The sequence below is a fragment of the Vulpes vulpes genome, chromosome 6 (genome assembly GCF_048418805.1).
Source record: "Vulpes vulpes isolate BD-2025 chromosome 6, VulVul3, whole genome shotgun sequence".
NCBI classification, from domain to species: domain Eukaryota; kingdom Metazoa; phylum Chordata; class Mammalia; order Carnivora; family Canidae; genus Vulpes; species Vulpes vulpes.
Genome location: NC_132785.1, coordinates 91,521,264 through 91,537,659, shown reverse-complemented (window position 1 = coordinate 91,537,659; position 16,396 = coordinate 91,521,264). Strand labels below are relative to the sequence as shown.

At 39.0% G+C, this 16,396-nt stretch overlaps 1 protein-coding gene across 2 annotated transcripts; it reads left to right on the top strand.

Moving 5' to 3' along the window:
- The first annotated feature begins 735 nt into the window (after positions 1-735).
- Positions 736-15,150, top strand: CNIH1 (cornichon family member 1). Of its 2 annotated transcripts, XM_026000665.2 has the most exons (6): positions 744-957; positions 6,222-6,290; positions 6,528-6,575; positions 10,672-10,784; positions 11,811-11,954; positions 14,239-15,150. In XM_026000665.2, exons 1-6 carry the CDS (start codon positions 877-879, stop codon positions 14,264-14,266), a joined length of 483 nt encoding a protein of 160 aa, XP_025856450.1. In that variant the 5' UTR covers positions 744-876; the 3' UTR covers positions 14,267-15,150. The 2 variants fall into 2 exon arrangements, with proteins under 2 accessions (XP_025856451.1, XP_025856450.1); XM_026000666.2 differs by lacking the exon at positions 6,528-6,575 and having other exon boundaries at positions 736-957.
- Positions 15,151-16,396: the final 1,246 nt, after the last annotated feature.

Sequence of the window (16,396 nt, the reverse complement as noted above, 5' to 3'; positions counted from 1 at the left end):
GGGCGTCCCCCAAAGATATCCTTCTTGTGCTTAAAAGCCTTCAGTGATTTCCACTCCCATCAGCAGCGATCATTTTAGCAGGTGGTGAATCAATTTTGTGGGTCACAACCAGGGCAAGAACAAAACCAGGCTTATGAGGCCCTCTGTGATCTGAGTCCTTGCTAAGCCCTTCCTAACTCTCAACACTGTTTTGCCCCGAGTTCCACTAATTTAGAATTGCCGGTGGTTTCTCCTGAGACACTGGGGTTTTATTTTTCTTTTTCATCTCTGTGCCTTTTGTCAAGCTGAACCCTCTCTTTGGAGTGCTGGTTCTATCTTCTCTTTGCCTGGACTTCCCATCACAGGAGCCTCCGCTTAGGAAACCCCGGGGCCCCGGGGCTCTGCTCTGAACGCTGCTCCACGGGAGGGATGCCCTTCTCTGACCTTTCATCACAAGCCGCAGACTTCCGTTAAACAGGGCTCTAATACCGTCATGATTTATTTAGGCGTTCGTTTCCGGCACTCTACTAAGTTCTTTGGGCGCCCGTACTACGTTTCTCCTCTTTGCACCTCAAAGGAGAAGCACAGTGCCTGAAACATAGTAGGCGCTCCTTCAAGAAACATTTGTTCAAAGAATAAACCCGGGAAGGAAAGGAAAATCAATCAGCGGCGCGGACGACGTAGATGCACCGCACGCTTCCGCCGTCAGAGGGCGCCGGCGCGCCTCGCGCTAGTACGCAGGCGCGCGGCGGGGGGGCGGGCGCCGCGGCGGTGGCGGCGGCGGCGGCGGCGGCGGTCGTGGCTGCGGCCGGGGGAAGTGAATGGTTTTACCCAGAGGGCCCTGCGCCGCCTTTCTCCGCTGGCAGCGGTGCCGCTCCCTGCTCCTCTCTCCCGGCCATGGCGTTCACGTTCGCGGCCTTCTGCTACATGCTGGCGCTGCTGCTCACCGCCGCGCTCATCTTCTTCGCCATCTGGCACGTGAGTAGCCGGGGCCGCGGGAAGGAGGGCGAGGAGGCGGCGCAGCCTCTTCCTGCCCCGGGGCGGCGGCCGGGGCGGCGCCGGGGGATGGGGCCGCAGCGGGGCAGGCCGCGCCGCCGCGGCTCTGTGCGCCCTCCGCCTGCGGGGCCGGGCTGCGGTGGCCCGGGGGATGCGCCCGCCGCGTCCCCGCGCAGGCCGCGCGCGCCGCTGCTCCGGCCTGGATGGGTGGGGCGCCCGCGGTCCTGCGGGGTCCTGCGCGGTCCTGCGGGGCCCTGCGGGACAGCGCTTCGCCGGCGCGACCCCGGGCCCCCGCGAGGATGTCAAGGGCGCACCGAGGCGCGCTGCGCGCTGACGGGAGCGAAGTTTGCCGGATGACTAGTGTTTAATCGCATTGTCTTTTCTTTCCGAGTTTCCCCCGGAGTCTGGCCCAAATGAGATAGTAATTTCCAACTCCGTTTTCAGCACTTGTTGGGTGCTGTTCGAGTAGAATGCCCCCCCCCCCCCCATTCTGTTTCCTTGTGAACTTTGATGCAGATTGATCACTTTGTTGACCGCATCTCCGAACTTTCCCCCCAAAGCAGTGTTTGACTGCTGGAGTTTCTCAAGAGACACTCTTCCCAGCCATCTGTATTCAGGGTAGCTGGATTTAGTAGAGGTAGTTTCAATTTGATTTTGAAAATGGTCACAAATCTTAAACTTCCCTAGGGAAGTTTTTTTTTCTTTTTCTTTTTTCTTTTTCTCGCCTTTTACTCACATCTTGCTGCAGGATAGAAGCACATCCTTACTGATTCCTGTAAGGAACAAGTAAGCTCCTCGTGACAGTTCTATACTAGATTAAAAATATATATATATTTATTTACTCAGGAAAGACACACAGGCAGAGACATAGGCAGAGGAAGAAGCGGGCTCCTTGCGGGGAGCCTGATGCAGGCACTCCATCCCAGGACCCTGGGATCACGGGATCACGCCCTGAAACGAAGGCCAGGGCACTCAAGAGCCACTGAGCCACTCAGATGTCCCTCTACGACAGATTTTTTTTAAGGATTCTTGTTTCTCTAGCACAAAATTAGAACCAGCCTTCTGGAAATCAGCATTTATTAAAGATATATCTTATATTTACTTCTGCCCTCCCCCTGTTCTTTTAGTGCCTTCTGCAATATTAGTGTCAGTTGAATGATTGGACGTGTTCATTCATGTAAATTTTAAGTCAGGTTTCATCATGCAGATAGCAAGGATTTCTTAATGTACGTAGAGTGGCAGAGTGATTTAAATGGTAGCAGTGTCTGGGATAAAAAATCTCAGGGCAGCCCGGGTGGCTCAGTGGTTTAGTGCCACCTTCAGCCCGGGGCGTGATCCTGGGGTCCCGGGATCGAGTCCCGCGTCAGGCTCCCTGCGTAGAGTCTGCTTCTCCCTCTGCCTGTGTCTTTGCCTCTCTCTCTCTCTCTGTGTGTTTCTCATGAATAAATAAATTAAAAATCTTAAAAAAAAAAAAACCTCAAAAGTAGAATGAAAAAAAAAAGTAGAATGATACCACAGATTATTCTCTTTTGATAGTGTGGTTATGTTCATAATTAATTTAGAACCTAATTGCTGTATAGTGGGAAATGCTTAGGTAGGCTGTTCAGTAACTGCTCCCTCAAATGCTTTTCAGTAGGAACCAATACATTCAGAGCAGTTTATGCTCTTTGGTGGAAGAATAACAAATAAAGATAATTTGGGATGCAAACCAGCTCCACTTTAGTAAGCTTCTGGTGGAAGTTGAAATGTGTGGCTCCCTTCCATTTGTGGATGTGGATTTAAGTCATTTCCTGCTTGATGGGTATGCTTTGTTTTTTGAGATGATGAACATTCTGAGCGAGCTGTGATGGCCTTGTTTACATTTTGAACCAGGTTGTTTGGCTTAAGGAAAATCTGAACTGCGTTTAAAAAAAAAATGAGTAATTTAGTTTCAGCGTTGAAATGAATATGTATCTAGGTAAAGTAGGTAAATTTTAAGTCCTATTATGGAGTTAAAAAAATTAATTTGTATTCCATAGATTAGTGGAGAGCTTTTATCTGTAGGGATTTCTTTGTAATTCAGAGGATTATGTATCCTTTGGAAACAAATTGACAATTCTAAAATATATAATTTTAATTTTTCTATCAACTTTCTATCAATTTTTCTGTCAACATAACCTTCAGGTAGTTTAAGTACCAGAAAGCTTCTTTGGAAATTTCAAGTAGAAATTCAAAGACTCTTGTTTGCATTAATCGTTTGGAGGATCTTTTTTGTGCTGGTGGTTACATCTGTCAGTTGAGTCCTAATTCATGTGATTGATGCTCTGGAGGATAGAGGTGGGAGTATAGAATTGCCTGAAGAGAAGGCATTCCCTAAAGACATGCATCAAATTTGAAGTTACCCTGGATTGTATAGTTTGATATCTTTAGGGATATATCGATTTTGTTTCTGCACTGCCGTGGGACGTTTTGTGAACATCTTTGTCTAGATGCATAGTCATAAAAGATGTGAAAACCAGTAGGTTAAGAGTCTTTTCAGAAGAGTTTTGAAAACTCCAGCTTATAGCACTCAAACAGAAGCTCATGCATTAACACACTCGTTCAAAGATCCCTGAAATCCCCTGAAGAAGATGCTGGTCAGAAGTTAGTTTTACATAAGTTTTATACTCTGCTGTTAAATTGGATCTTGTTATAGGCAGGTAATTTTATTTGCAATGACAGTCCTTATTTTGGACTTTATTACTGAGGTGCATTGGGGATTTATCACAGCAAATGTTAGGTATTTGACAAATAATGTCCATAAGTAATCAGAAATTAGTATCTTCTAGTTGTACGTTTATATTCTTAACATTTATATGTGTTAGGTTTCATTAGCAAAGGCAAATAAATGCCTTTTGGTGAGTTCTGTTTTTTTTTTTTTTTTTTTTTTTTTGAGTTCTGTATTGTTTTAAACTAGTCCCCTCCTCCCCTTTCCATCAATAAATATTGATTGAACACTTAAGAATTTTATGTGCCAGGCCTGGAGACGTAGCAGTGAACACAGAAAAAACCTTTGCTGTCATGGAGTTAACATCTTAATGTTTATTTTTCTTCCATTCCTATTTTATTTTTATTTATTTTATTTTATTTTTTAAAAAGATTTTTATTTCTTTATTCATGAGAGACAGAGAGAGAGCGAGAGGCAGAGACACAGGCAGAGGGGGAAGCAGGCTCCATGCAGGGAGGCCGATGTGGGACTTGACCCTGGGTCTCCAGGATCATGCCCTGGGCTGAAGGTGGTGCTAAACTGCTGAGCCACCTGGGCTGCCCTTCCATTCCTATTTTAGTTAGAATTTTTATTTAGTCAGTTTGGTGAATTTTATAAAATTCTAGAATTAGAGAAAAAAAGACCACTATCTTTTTATGAAGTGAAAAAAAAATTTTTTTTAAGATTTTATTTATTCATTAGTACACAGAGACATAGGCAGAGGGAGAAGGCTCCCATGGGGAGTCTGATGCAGGACTCTCTGTCCCAGGACCTCCGGATCACGACCTGAGCTGAAGGCAGATGCTCAAACACTGAACCACCCAAGTGCCTCATGAAGCGAAGAACTTTAACTAGGGAAATAAACTAGCATAGTAAAAGCTAGAAATATAGAACTCTACTGATTACTGGTAATATTGAATAACACTGCCTCACATACGAAGATACTATTCCTAACCCACCAGAGGAAAGGCAGATTGGATTCTCTGTCCCCAGGATGACTAGTGAGAGAGCAACTAAAATAGCTCCCCCATAAACTTGGTGCCTTTGGCTTCTTATTTTAACATTGGACCTGATAACACAGAGTGGTGTGGTGCCCATATTTTGATTTTTAGTACATTTTGAACTTAGAAGTTGTGTGTTAAGTGACCCTAAATGTTAACAGCTACATCTCTCCAGAGTGTAGTCAGAAACATTTTTGCCATATATTTCATAAGTGGATAAGATCTTTCTCCCCTTATCACATTTATAACTGACTCCTTACACCCTTAGAAGTTGGTCTTACTTGGGTTACCCTTCCTCAGTCTTTAGTTTGGTGACCTAGTGAAAACATCCGCAAGTGATAGGAATATGCAGAGGACACAAAAGTTAGACTGATGACTTTTATCATGGCCTTGAACAGGGCTACTCTTGCTTATATGATGCCTTTAGGTGCATTAGAACAAGATGCCTCTTGGGGTAGAAGAATTAGTAAAATCCCTCCCTCCACAGCCCCTCAGGGCAGAGCCTGGTGTAGAGCTAAACCAGGATGCTTGGCTGCAGGAGCATGGGCTGGCTTTGAGCTTCCACCTCAGCAGATATTGCACTACCATATTTGGCGGTCCTGACCATGAAGTTTAATAATCATTTTGTGTTTCCCTATTCTGAGGCCATTTCTTGTATTTCCAAATTGAAGCAGGACTTTGAAATATATGCGTTTGAGAACAGTGGGAACAAACTGAAGCATATGAGTCCATCTCTGGTGTCTCACTGAATTCCGTGACGGGGGCAGGGCACGCCCAAATGATTAAAAATGCCTCACCCCGAGGGGTACACAGACGTGTACACAAATACTGCAGTGTGAGAAATACCATACTGGTAGCACTGTAAAGCTCTGTGTTATGTGGATATTAGACACATGAAATTATTTCTGCCCAAGGGAGTCAGGGAAACCTATGGAGAGGAGAGGGGTTGAGAGGAGAGGGGTTGACGTAGCAAGAGGGTTTTTAGGATGAAGAGTTTTGATCAAGGGCAGCCCCAGTGGCGCAGTGGTTTAGTGACGCCTGCGGCCCAGGGCGTGATCCTGAAGACCCTGGATGGAGTCCCACATTGGGCTCCCTGCATGGAGCCTGCTTCTGCCTCTGCCTGTGTCTCTGTGCCTCTCTCTCTCTCTGTCTCTATGAATAAATAAATAAAATCTTAAAAAAAAAATCTCTAAAAAAACCCAAAAGTTTTGATCAATAGTTATGGGTGAGGGAAAAGATCATTTCAAGAAGAGAAAATAACTTGTACAGAGGCTTTGAAAAATTGAAAATTGAAGACATTTATCACAGTGATACCAGGTCATTTAAATGCTATTAGTCTAAACATGTTTTCACTTCTTTAAATCTGATTCTTCTAGGTTTTTATCAGTACATAGTGAATTTACTGTGAATTGGTTCATGTAGTCTTGGTATACTTTTTGCTTTTGTTTTATTAACTTCATTCAATTATCATTTGTTGCTGCTTTTTATTAAAGGTCCTAACTATTTTAATTTTATTTTAGATTATTGCATTTGATGAACTGAAGACTGATTACAAGAATCCTATAGACCAGTGTAATACCCTGAATCCTGTAAGTTATAATAAAGGATTTTTCTTTAGATTTTTAAACTGTTTTTGCTTTTAATATAATTTGAAAATGGCCAATATTCTCAGTAGCATAATATATTTGTACTTTTTGAAGTAGGCAGAATTTACAAAAATATTCTTTTTCCTGCTCGACTATTCTGACTATTATTAATCTGTTGGTGATCTTGTCAGCTGTCATACTAACATTCTTCCAATCTGCTTTTTACATTGTCGGCCAAAGACAGTTGAAAAGGTCAAAAAGATTAAAAGAGTCAAAATTGCATTAAAGGTGTGTACTGCTTTTTAGTTTAATGTTTTAATGCTACATTCATTTCATGGGGAGGGTTAGGGCATTTGTATTTGTAAAATGTTCTGTTCGGTGTGCTCGTTCATATGCCTGTTGAGGTTTATGATTTCATGAAATTTCATATTTTATGCAAATGTTTGCTTGCTGGCCCAGTCAAGTAGGGAAAGCTGTTAAATGCTTATGCATTTTTTTAAAAATGTTACAGCCAGAGGCACTTTTATATTACATTATTTGATGCAGTGTTCAAAAGTTGGTTAACATAAAATGACTTTAATAGATGGTGAGATGATTCTTCTGCTGTGATTTATTTGGAGGTAGTCTGGAAGTGTAGTCTTCAGTACCATGTCTACTTTAATCTTTGGTTATGTCTATTCTAGAATTAATTATTCACCCTTTCAGCTGATGTTTATTCAGAACTTTTTAGGTGGATAAATCTTTCCTTTGGCTCTGGAGTCTTGCACTAGTGCCGCCCTTTGGATTCATGCTGCCAGGATTTTGTGGATAACAATTTCTATACAGAAGTCTACAGTTTTTTTCTAATATATATCCACTCTAAATTTCTAAAATAGACTTGCGCTAAGTTCTGAGCTCTGATGGATTGTTATAATGTGGCTCCATTGTGCTTAGGGGTTTATTTTTTATTTTTTCTGAGAGAGAGAGAGAGGCAGAGAGGCAGAGAGGCAGAGACACAGAGACACAGGCATAGGGAGAAGCAGGCTCCATGCAGGGAGCCTGATGTGGGACTCGATCGTGGGACTCCAGGACCAGGCCCTGGGCCAAAGGCAGGCACTAAACCACTGCCATCCAGGGATCCCTGGTTTATATATATATTTTTTACTTCATTCAGTTTACTCATTTAGGAGGATTCTTCTTTAGCCTGTAGGTTTGATTTTGCCTAATTGGCTAGAAGCTGAAAGGCTATTTGTAAGAAAGCAGTGGATATGTCTCCAAGAAATAGAATACAATAAATCATCTTAAAAAAATTACTCAAGATGAGAACTTGTGTAGACTTTAACTGTGTAAAACTATAAGGCACTAGCATACAAGAGGGATTTTATGGGTCTATAAAGTTAGTTTGCTACTTTCTCATTGTTTCCTTCATAAAAATGAGTGATGGGATAAATTTCTAGTTTGTCTTTAAAAAACTGCTACAGTAATTCTTGATGTAGGTACAATTAAAAGTATTAACTTACTGTTTCTCTGCTCTTAAGAAACAAAATAGGTGATGAATTTGCTTTCTCATTGGAAAGTAATAATGTTGATTGTAAAATATCATAACCTACCATTGAAACTGTTACCAAGAGATGAAGAAATCGAAATTTATTTTTTTGACAGTTGTTCATTAATAGTATTCTCTTTGGCTTTTCATTACTTCAAATAACCAAATGATGATGAGGATGATAAGAGCTGAAATCAAATGAGGGGTTTCCTGGGCACCAGGCTCTGTGCTAAGCATCTTTTCTTGGGCTTTGTCATTCAGTGCTGGTGACTGACTTAAAGGGTAGGTATGTTGTTATTCTCATGAGTAGGAGGATAGGATAGGCTGAGGCTTAGCGAGGTTGAAGCACTTTACCAACAAGGTCACACAGCTAAGGTAGCATTTGAACCCAGACAGCTGGATTTTTATGCTCAAGCTTTGGTAGTTCCCTAATTTACCATTAACTTAAGAGGGACTAATTTCATTTTTATATATAATGTGTGATTTCTGACTCTTCTTCATGGAAGGAAATTCTCACTTAAAAAAGACATGTGCTTCAACATCCTAATGCTGTGTAGATTGGGAGGAAGTTTTTATATCAACACAAGTTGCATTTGGATAGGGTGCCGAAAATTGGCTTACTAGCAGTGCATCTGACAGTTTTCCCTATTTAAAATTTGTTTTGACAATTCTGCCAAAGTATGGGGGAAGACAAATATTATTTTTTAAATGTGAACCTTAACTAGAGAATACTACGATTTGCATGTTAAGTATCATTTCAGCCATATTTGCATGAGGAATTTTTTTGGATACTAGTTTCTGTGTAAACATTTGTTCCTAAATGGAATAATTTTTGTGCCACTTATGAGGAAATTTCACCATTAAAGAACGATTGGAGTGGACTGGTTTTTATGAGATCCACAATTAAAAGATTCTGGACTTTTCTGAGGAGAAGGGAGTGTGGCATGTGTTTCATATTAGAACTGGAAGAGTGGCAGATTATCTGTATTTTCACTCTTACTAAAAAGTGTATTGTTTAAGAGCAGTCAGGATGGTGCTTTCAAAATCATCATCTCCCATATCTTACTCTGGAAGTATAGGATGAAAAGCTGGATAATGATTTGTTTTGTTAGATATCACTTGGCTTTAGAGAGCTAAAATAGACATTATATATTGTAAAGAAAAATTCTGTAATTTATGCTAGTATGATAAACCGTTTTAGTGGAACTCCTAGTACAATGTATATTTTTCTTGGTTTGTCCTGGTTGCAGTCTTTGTGTTTCAAAGATTTCCTGTGGACATTTTCTTGTTTTCTTGCAGATGTTTAATTTTGATCTTAATTAAATGGTGGCTTAATGGTTCTTGTTATCTACAGGTTCATATACATTTGCAGAGTTTATCTTTTGTTATTTATTATATTGTTTAAGTTTGTAGAAAATATCTGGTTTAGTGATGTAGATTAGTTGGTTTTACTGGGATTTCTTTCTTTCTTTCTTTTTTTTAAAATTTTATTTATTTATTCATGAGAAACACACAGAGAGAGAGAGATAGAGAGAGGCAGAGACACAGGCAGAGGGAGAAGCAGGCTCCATGCAGGGAGCCTGAGGTGGGACAGATCCCAGGTCTCCAGGATTGCGCCCTGGGCTGAAGGCGGTGCTAAACCGCTGAGCCACCGGGGCTGCCCTTTACTGGGATTTCGTTTAAAATATTATTCATTTAAAAACTTTGCTTTACAGCTTTGAAGTGGAAAAAGTGATTTGGGAGTATTAGAAAGTGGGCTTGAATATATAGTACAATTGTTATTATTCCTACAACAATGGTTTCCTCTCAGGAAAGATCTGATGATGTTGAGGATTCATATAAGTTTACTTTGATATGATGCAGACATTTGAGAAACTGGCTTTGCATCTGTGACTTGTAGGAAGTTATTTGGCTGAAACTTGCAATGAAAGGTTTGGGACTTTTATTTAACAGAGTCATTAGGCTGAAATCTTTAGGGTCAGAAAGATAATTAAAAATAAAGCATGAACTCTTGGTCATTTTATAAAATGTGTTTTGCTTGAATTAATTTTTCTCATTTAATACTACCTGCAATAAAAAAAATCATTTTGTTTTTGAGTTCTGACCTCCTGGTCTGCTGTGTCTGTAGTAGTTGATTAGAAAGCAAGCTGAAAGAAACAGGAAGGCCATGTAAGCATTGGAGCTCAGGAACCGGGACAATTCCAATTTTATGGTTCAGAACTCAGTCTTTTCCCTCCTACATTGCAGAATGCACATCGTTTGCATCTGTGTATATTAGTGTTTCTTCCCCCCTGACTGTGCTGAGATTATTGGCTTTTGGCTTTCCATTGAAAAATTACTTTTGTGGTAATGCGATGTGATTTGCTAAGTATTGTTTTATGTAGCATTCCTGGTTTCTGTTAAAAGCTTTGAAACACTGATGGGTAAAATATCCTAAAGGGGAGTTTTGTTTTTGTGGATTTTTTTATATCATGTTGCATGTGATCAGATACCTCATTTTTGTATTTTTATCATTGTTGAATGGTGGAAAGAAAAAGTATTCCAAGTGATCAGCAAAAAACTGAACCACCTGGGTGGTAACTTTGTATAATTTAATCTGTTATTGTAAGAATTTGAGTCTTAAATTTGAAGTTCTATTTAATCTTTTAGTGCAAGCTTTATCATCTGGTCACTTTGCTTCGAATTCTACTTTCGGTAAAAAGTTCGATATGGAAACAGAGCTCAGCAGCATCCTTCATGCCTGATTCTAAGAAAACAGTGATTTTTTCATTATGGAAACTTGGTTGCCACCTGCTTTCCAAATTACCATTTGACTTAATGCCAAAGCATTTTGATAATTGGCTTGTATTTTTCTTCCAGCTTGTACTTCCCGAGTACCTCATCCATGCTTTCTTCTGTGTCATGTTTCTTTGTGCAGCAGAGTGGCTTACACTGGGTCTCAATATGCCCCTCTTGGCGTATCATATTTGGAGGTAATATTTAGATATATTTCTAATACTTTTCCTAATTATATTTTAATTATACTGTGGTTGATACGGTTATCTTATGTGCTAGTCCTCTAAATGAAAACTGAAGATTAGTTGGCATTTATTTTAATAAAATCAAGTAGGTGAACAAATAATTGTTTAATATCTTTTATGGCGCTTACTTTGTTACTCTTTAAAGGTGTTTTTCAAAAAGTGAGGTTTAATTTACATACAATAATGTGCAAAAGTCTGAAGCCCCATCCTTGTCAGTTACCCTGCCACCTCCCAAGGAGAGCAGTGAACTCTGTCAACTGGATTAGTTTTGCCCATCTTTGCACTTGATATAAGTCAAAATATATAGTGTGTCTAACTTCTTTCTCCATGTTTACTTTGTAATTTTAAATTTGGTTGTTTATAAAATATATTTTATAACTTTTGAGTTATGTATATTATATCTGATTTATATAATAGAGTTAGAGGTTTTTCTTTTTTAAATAGGTGTGTTAAATCTCATTGCTCCTGATCTTAGGAAATATACTTAAGATGTGTTTAGGTGTAAAGCAGTATCATATCTGTAATTGAGTCTGAAATTATTCTATAAAAAATGTGTGCATATTTGGAGCTAAAACAAAAAAAGAGAAGGGTGAAGCTGTGTGGTTAATGTGAGCATTTGGAATATCTTGGTGAAGTGTTTTCACACCATTTCTGTAAACCTAAGATTATATTCAAAGAAAAAGTTAAAAGGAAGAAAATCTTAGTTCCTTTTTACAGTTATTTTCCTTTTCCTTGTGTTATGAAATTGTTGAAGAGACCAGATAGGACTTGTTTAACTGTCCTGTTCTCATATAGGGGCTCTTGTTTTAAAATTAAGATGATAAGAGGAAAGAACTCCACCCTGGAACTACAAGTAAGCTTCCCTATGTAGACTACCTCTCATGGAAACAAATGTTACTTGAGAAGGAAAACCCTCCTTCTCATCTGAAAGGTTGTCTTCCCTTTTTTGGGGTGGCTAATAGACTGTGTTTATTGCAGGTATATGAGTAGACCAGTGATGAGTGGACCAGGACTCTATGACCCTACAACCATCATGAATGCAGACATTTTAGCGTATTGTCAGAAAGAAGGCTGGTGCAAATTAGCTTTTTATCTTCTAGCATTTTTTTACTACCTATACGGGTAAGTTTAAAAAATGAAATGAATATATGATTTCACTTTGCTTCCAAAAAAGTTTGCAGGCATTATGATCTTAATATAGTACTTTAAAATCCACTTGAAGAACTCCGTGTCTTGAATGGTGGTGGCTGGTAATGGCACAGTGCACATCAGCAAACGCACTCACATTAAATATGAATAGACTGGTACTTGTCACAGGCAGCTAACTGCTGTGCAGTTGGAGACAGAAAGTGTGGTCAGGGGCTGCTTCCTAAATTTTTGGACACGGTCCGTCAGTGAAGGACAGTCCTCATTTTCCATGGCAAAGTGATGGCATTGAGAGGATTGCAAAAAAGTGTGAATTTGCAAAAAACCATTTGCTTGGCTTCACTGTCTATCTTTGAGGTGATATTTAATTTCTTATCATTCTTTACAAACTGTATGCTCTGCCCTTTATTTTCTGGCTTCCTTGATCTGAATTAGATGAATGAAAGAAACAGATCTATCCTATGTGATGGTGTAATTATCGATTCTTCTTCCTTTATACCGTGATGGACTCATATCATTCCTCTAGATCAGGGCTTCTCAACATCAAGACTGTTAACATTTTAGGCTGGATAAATTTTTGTTATGGGGGCTCTCCTGAGCATTGTAGGATATTTAGCAGTGTCCCTTGCCTCTTCCCACTAGACGCCAGTAGCACCTCCTCTACCCCAGTCATCAAAACCTAAAATGTGTCTGGACAGTGCCAAATGCCCCCTGCAGGGCAAAAACCAGCCCGGGTTGAGAACCACTGCCCTAAGTGTCCTGTATATGGAATAAGATGGCTGCTCATTAAAACAAGAAAAGGACACTTGCAAGTGTGGAATTACATTTCTTTAAGCTACATAAATACACTTTCTCATTTTTTATTGACATATTCAGCCAGAGATGACATTCCACCTGATTTTCCAAATATGAAGAAAATTGGCTGTATAAGATGGAATTGTAATCATTAAGCTTATTTCTATTCTCCTCTCCTTTTTGTTAGAAAGCTTGCTAAGTATTAGATGGTAGGTTTATATTCTTATTTCTCTTTATATCATACAAGTTTCCATTATGAAAAATAATATGCTAGGCTGAAATTTATGAAAAAGGTATGTTTATGCTTCTAGAGGTTGTAATTGTGAAAATGAGTATCCTTTAGTGCATTTACAGATGCTCATTTATGAAACAGAAATAGTGAATAAGTTCTGAAAAGTGAAATGCCAGGGGTCATTTTCATTTCCTGTTAATTTTCATTTAAAAAAATTTCTTTAACAAATATCTGGAACAGTGCTGGCATATAGTAGGCACTTAAGACATATTAGTTAAGGGCCACCTGGGTGGCTCAGTCGATCAAATGTCTGACTCTTGATCTCAGCTCAGGTCTCAGTCTCAGCGTCCTGAGTTCAAGTCCCATGTTGGGCTTTATGCTAGGCATGAAGCCTAATAATTAAAATACTTGTTGAAAGAAATGAATCATTGAATAGATGATAAAATCAGCGATGTACAGTTCTGGGAAAATGTTCACCAGGAGATGGTGGCACTAGGTCATTTCATTTCTGTTTAAATTGTTTATCGAGTTTGCACAACTCTTTGCTTTGTATTTCTATTTAGAGATCCATGCTTTTTTTTTTTTTTTTTTGATCCATGCTTTTTAACCATGCCTTTCCCACATCACTCTGGTAGAATTGCCCAGAAAATAAATGTTTTGTTTTGTTTTTTTTTTTTTTCTATTTTGCTTGTTTCTATTTTACTTGTTTGTGCCCTTTTTCCACCCTGTTGCTGTTGCCTAGAGCCTTCCTCTAATGGCTCTTCCTCTTCCATCTGTAAAATGGGGATAATCATGGTACTCACCCCCTGTGACTGCTTAGAGGATTCAGTGAGATCATGTACATAAAAGATCTAGTGGAGGGCCTGGCATGAAGTGAGCCCTCCAGAGATGCTTGCTGCTATTATTAGACAACTCCAGAGCAGTGTACTGTTTGGATTGCTTCTCTAAGCTCTGATCCCCTATTAAGCTTTCAGCTGTGCTGTTCTACTTGCTAAAATTGGAAAAGAAATAGGGGACAACCACAGCATATGCACTGAGCCAAGTCCTACCTTAGGCAGATGTCCATAAATGCAAATTAGGATTGTATTGTGAACTGGTCATTAGTCTTTTCATTTTCTGTGGTGGTGTGATACTATAAACCAGTTTGCTTTGTAAAGCAGACTCAACTTTTTTGGTGCTTTTAGTTTTTATAGTTAGGAATGTTTGAATTAATAGGCTTTTTCTTCTTTTCAGCATGATCTATGTTTTGGTGAGCTCTTAGAACAACACACAGAAGAATTGGTCCAGTAAGTGCATGCAAAAAGCCACCAAATGAAGGGATTCTATCCAGCAAGATCCTGTTTCCAAGAGTAGACTATGGAATCTGATCAGTTACTTTAAAAAATGACTCCTTATTTTTTAAATGTTTCCACATTTTTTGCTTGTGGAAAGACTGTTTTCATATGTTATACTCGGATAAAGAATTTAAATGGAATTACGTATAAATTAATATAAAATGATTACCTCTGGTGTTGACAGGTTTGAACTTGCACTCCTTAAGGAACAGCCATAATCCCATGAATGATTGCATTAATTATTGACTATCCTTAGTCCATTGGAAGCTTTTGTTATATATAGAACTTGTAGGGCTCATTTTGGTTTATTGAAATGCCATCTAATTATAAATTAGCTGTAGATATCAGGTGCTTCTGATGACTGAAAATATATATCTGACTTGTGGGAAACTTCATGGGTTTCCTTATTTATCATGTATGTGATTATATATGGACACATTTACAAAATAAGAAGAGTGGGATTTTTCCCCTTCAACTTGAATATTATCCCTGTATATTGCATGAATGAGAGATTTCCCATATTTCCATCAGAGTAATATACTTGCTTTAATTCTTAAGCATAAGTGAACAAGATAAAAAAATATATGCTGAATTACTTGTGAAGAATGCATTTAAAGCTATTTTAAATGTGTTTTAATTTGTAAGACATTACTTATTAAGAAATTGGTTATTATACTTACTGTTCTAATTTGGTGGTAAAGGTATTCTTAAGAATTTGCAAGTACTTTAGATTTTCAAAATTGAATGAGAGAGAACATTGTATAACCGTCCTGCTGTTCCTTAGTGCAATACAATAAAACTCTGAAATTAACTTATTTTCAGTGCATTGTTTTAAAGATTACAAATAGCTATTTCTTACACTTGCTTAATCCATAATAAAGACATATTACTGTCAGTTTTTTTTAAAAAAAATAGTAGAGTATGACATTGTGTGTATGTGTGTTTGTTGTTGTTTTAAATACCATGCCTGGATCTAAAAAACGTAGTTTTAAGTGGCTAAGCACATTACCCTCTGTTGTCACTTGACAAAGTTCATAAACATTGATGGCACAGCATCATCATTTTTCTTAACCAATTCAAAAAATTATGGTGGCACCTTAAAATGTTAAATTTTGTTTTCCTTTTTGAAACAGCAGGTTTTTAAGGAAAAATGACCTATTAAATTTGAGTTTTTTGCTGCTGCTTGTAAGGCAGGTAAATTATGGCTTGCGTGTTTTTGTAAGAACTGTGCTTTATTTGGAGTGCCGTAGTTGAGGCAATTGAAATAGTGTGAGTGGCTCCAAAATTTCTTAAACAAAAGATCAAAGAAAGAAAACCAATACATAGAAATTCCACATAATGATCAAGGTAGTTTGTGGATGAGTTTATGGAATTCTTACTCTAAGAGCTCCTTAAATTAGATGCTGCCGAATTCTCTGCTAGTGAAGAAATGCCTCCCCACCTTTTGGGAGAATAGCTATTCACTGTTTGGGATTATATAACAGGGTGAGTGTGCTGAAGAAGAGGTTGTAGAACCAGAAGAGAGAGGAGAGCCAAACTATTTCCTAATGAGAGAAGCTTTAAAGACCTTACATTTTATGGTCTGGACGACAGACACCTCGAGGGATCTGCCTCTTGGGTCGTTTCATGCAGAAAATTATTTATTGACCAGTTTCTAGGCATTGAAAATTTGTGCTCAGAGTCTGAGCAACCATTCAGCTTCTAATCCAGCTAATTATGTCAGCACCTACTTCTCATTTTTCTTTTTGGTTCACAAGTAACTTTTGATCATGTGAGACCTTGCCAGGTCCAGATAGGTTTCTTGGGGCTGTTACTTTAGCATTCCTGTCGAAGTAAGGAGTTAAGTTCTTCTTAATGCTATGTCCTCAGGCAAATTACATCCCTCCTTGTATGATGAACATTACAGTAACCTGCTCACTGAATCTGGGGAGGATGAAATGACGGCAGGCCGAAGCCCCTATGCATTGGGCAGTCACCCCCTAGGTCCCGGGATTTATTACTCCCTTTTCCCACATTAAAAAAAAAAAAAAAAAAAAAAAGCCCATGAGCCCTTGTGG

What these genes read in the sequence shown, in the direction of transcription:
- CNIH1 (XM_026000665.2), top strand. Translation starts at nt 877, where the DNA reads ATGGCGTTCACGTTCGCGGCCTTCTGCTACATGCTGGCGCTGCTGCTC. An exon ending in TCTTCTTCGCCATCTGGCAC is followed by an intron (nt 958 to 6,221) that starts GTGAGTAGCCGG and finishes ATTTTATTTTAG; the next exon opens with ATTATTGCATTTGATGAACT. An exon ending in TTTTTTTACTACCTATACGG is followed by an intron (nt 11,955 to 14,238) that starts GTAAGTTTAAAA and finishes TCTTCTTTTCAG; the next exon opens with CATGATCTATGTTTTGGTGA.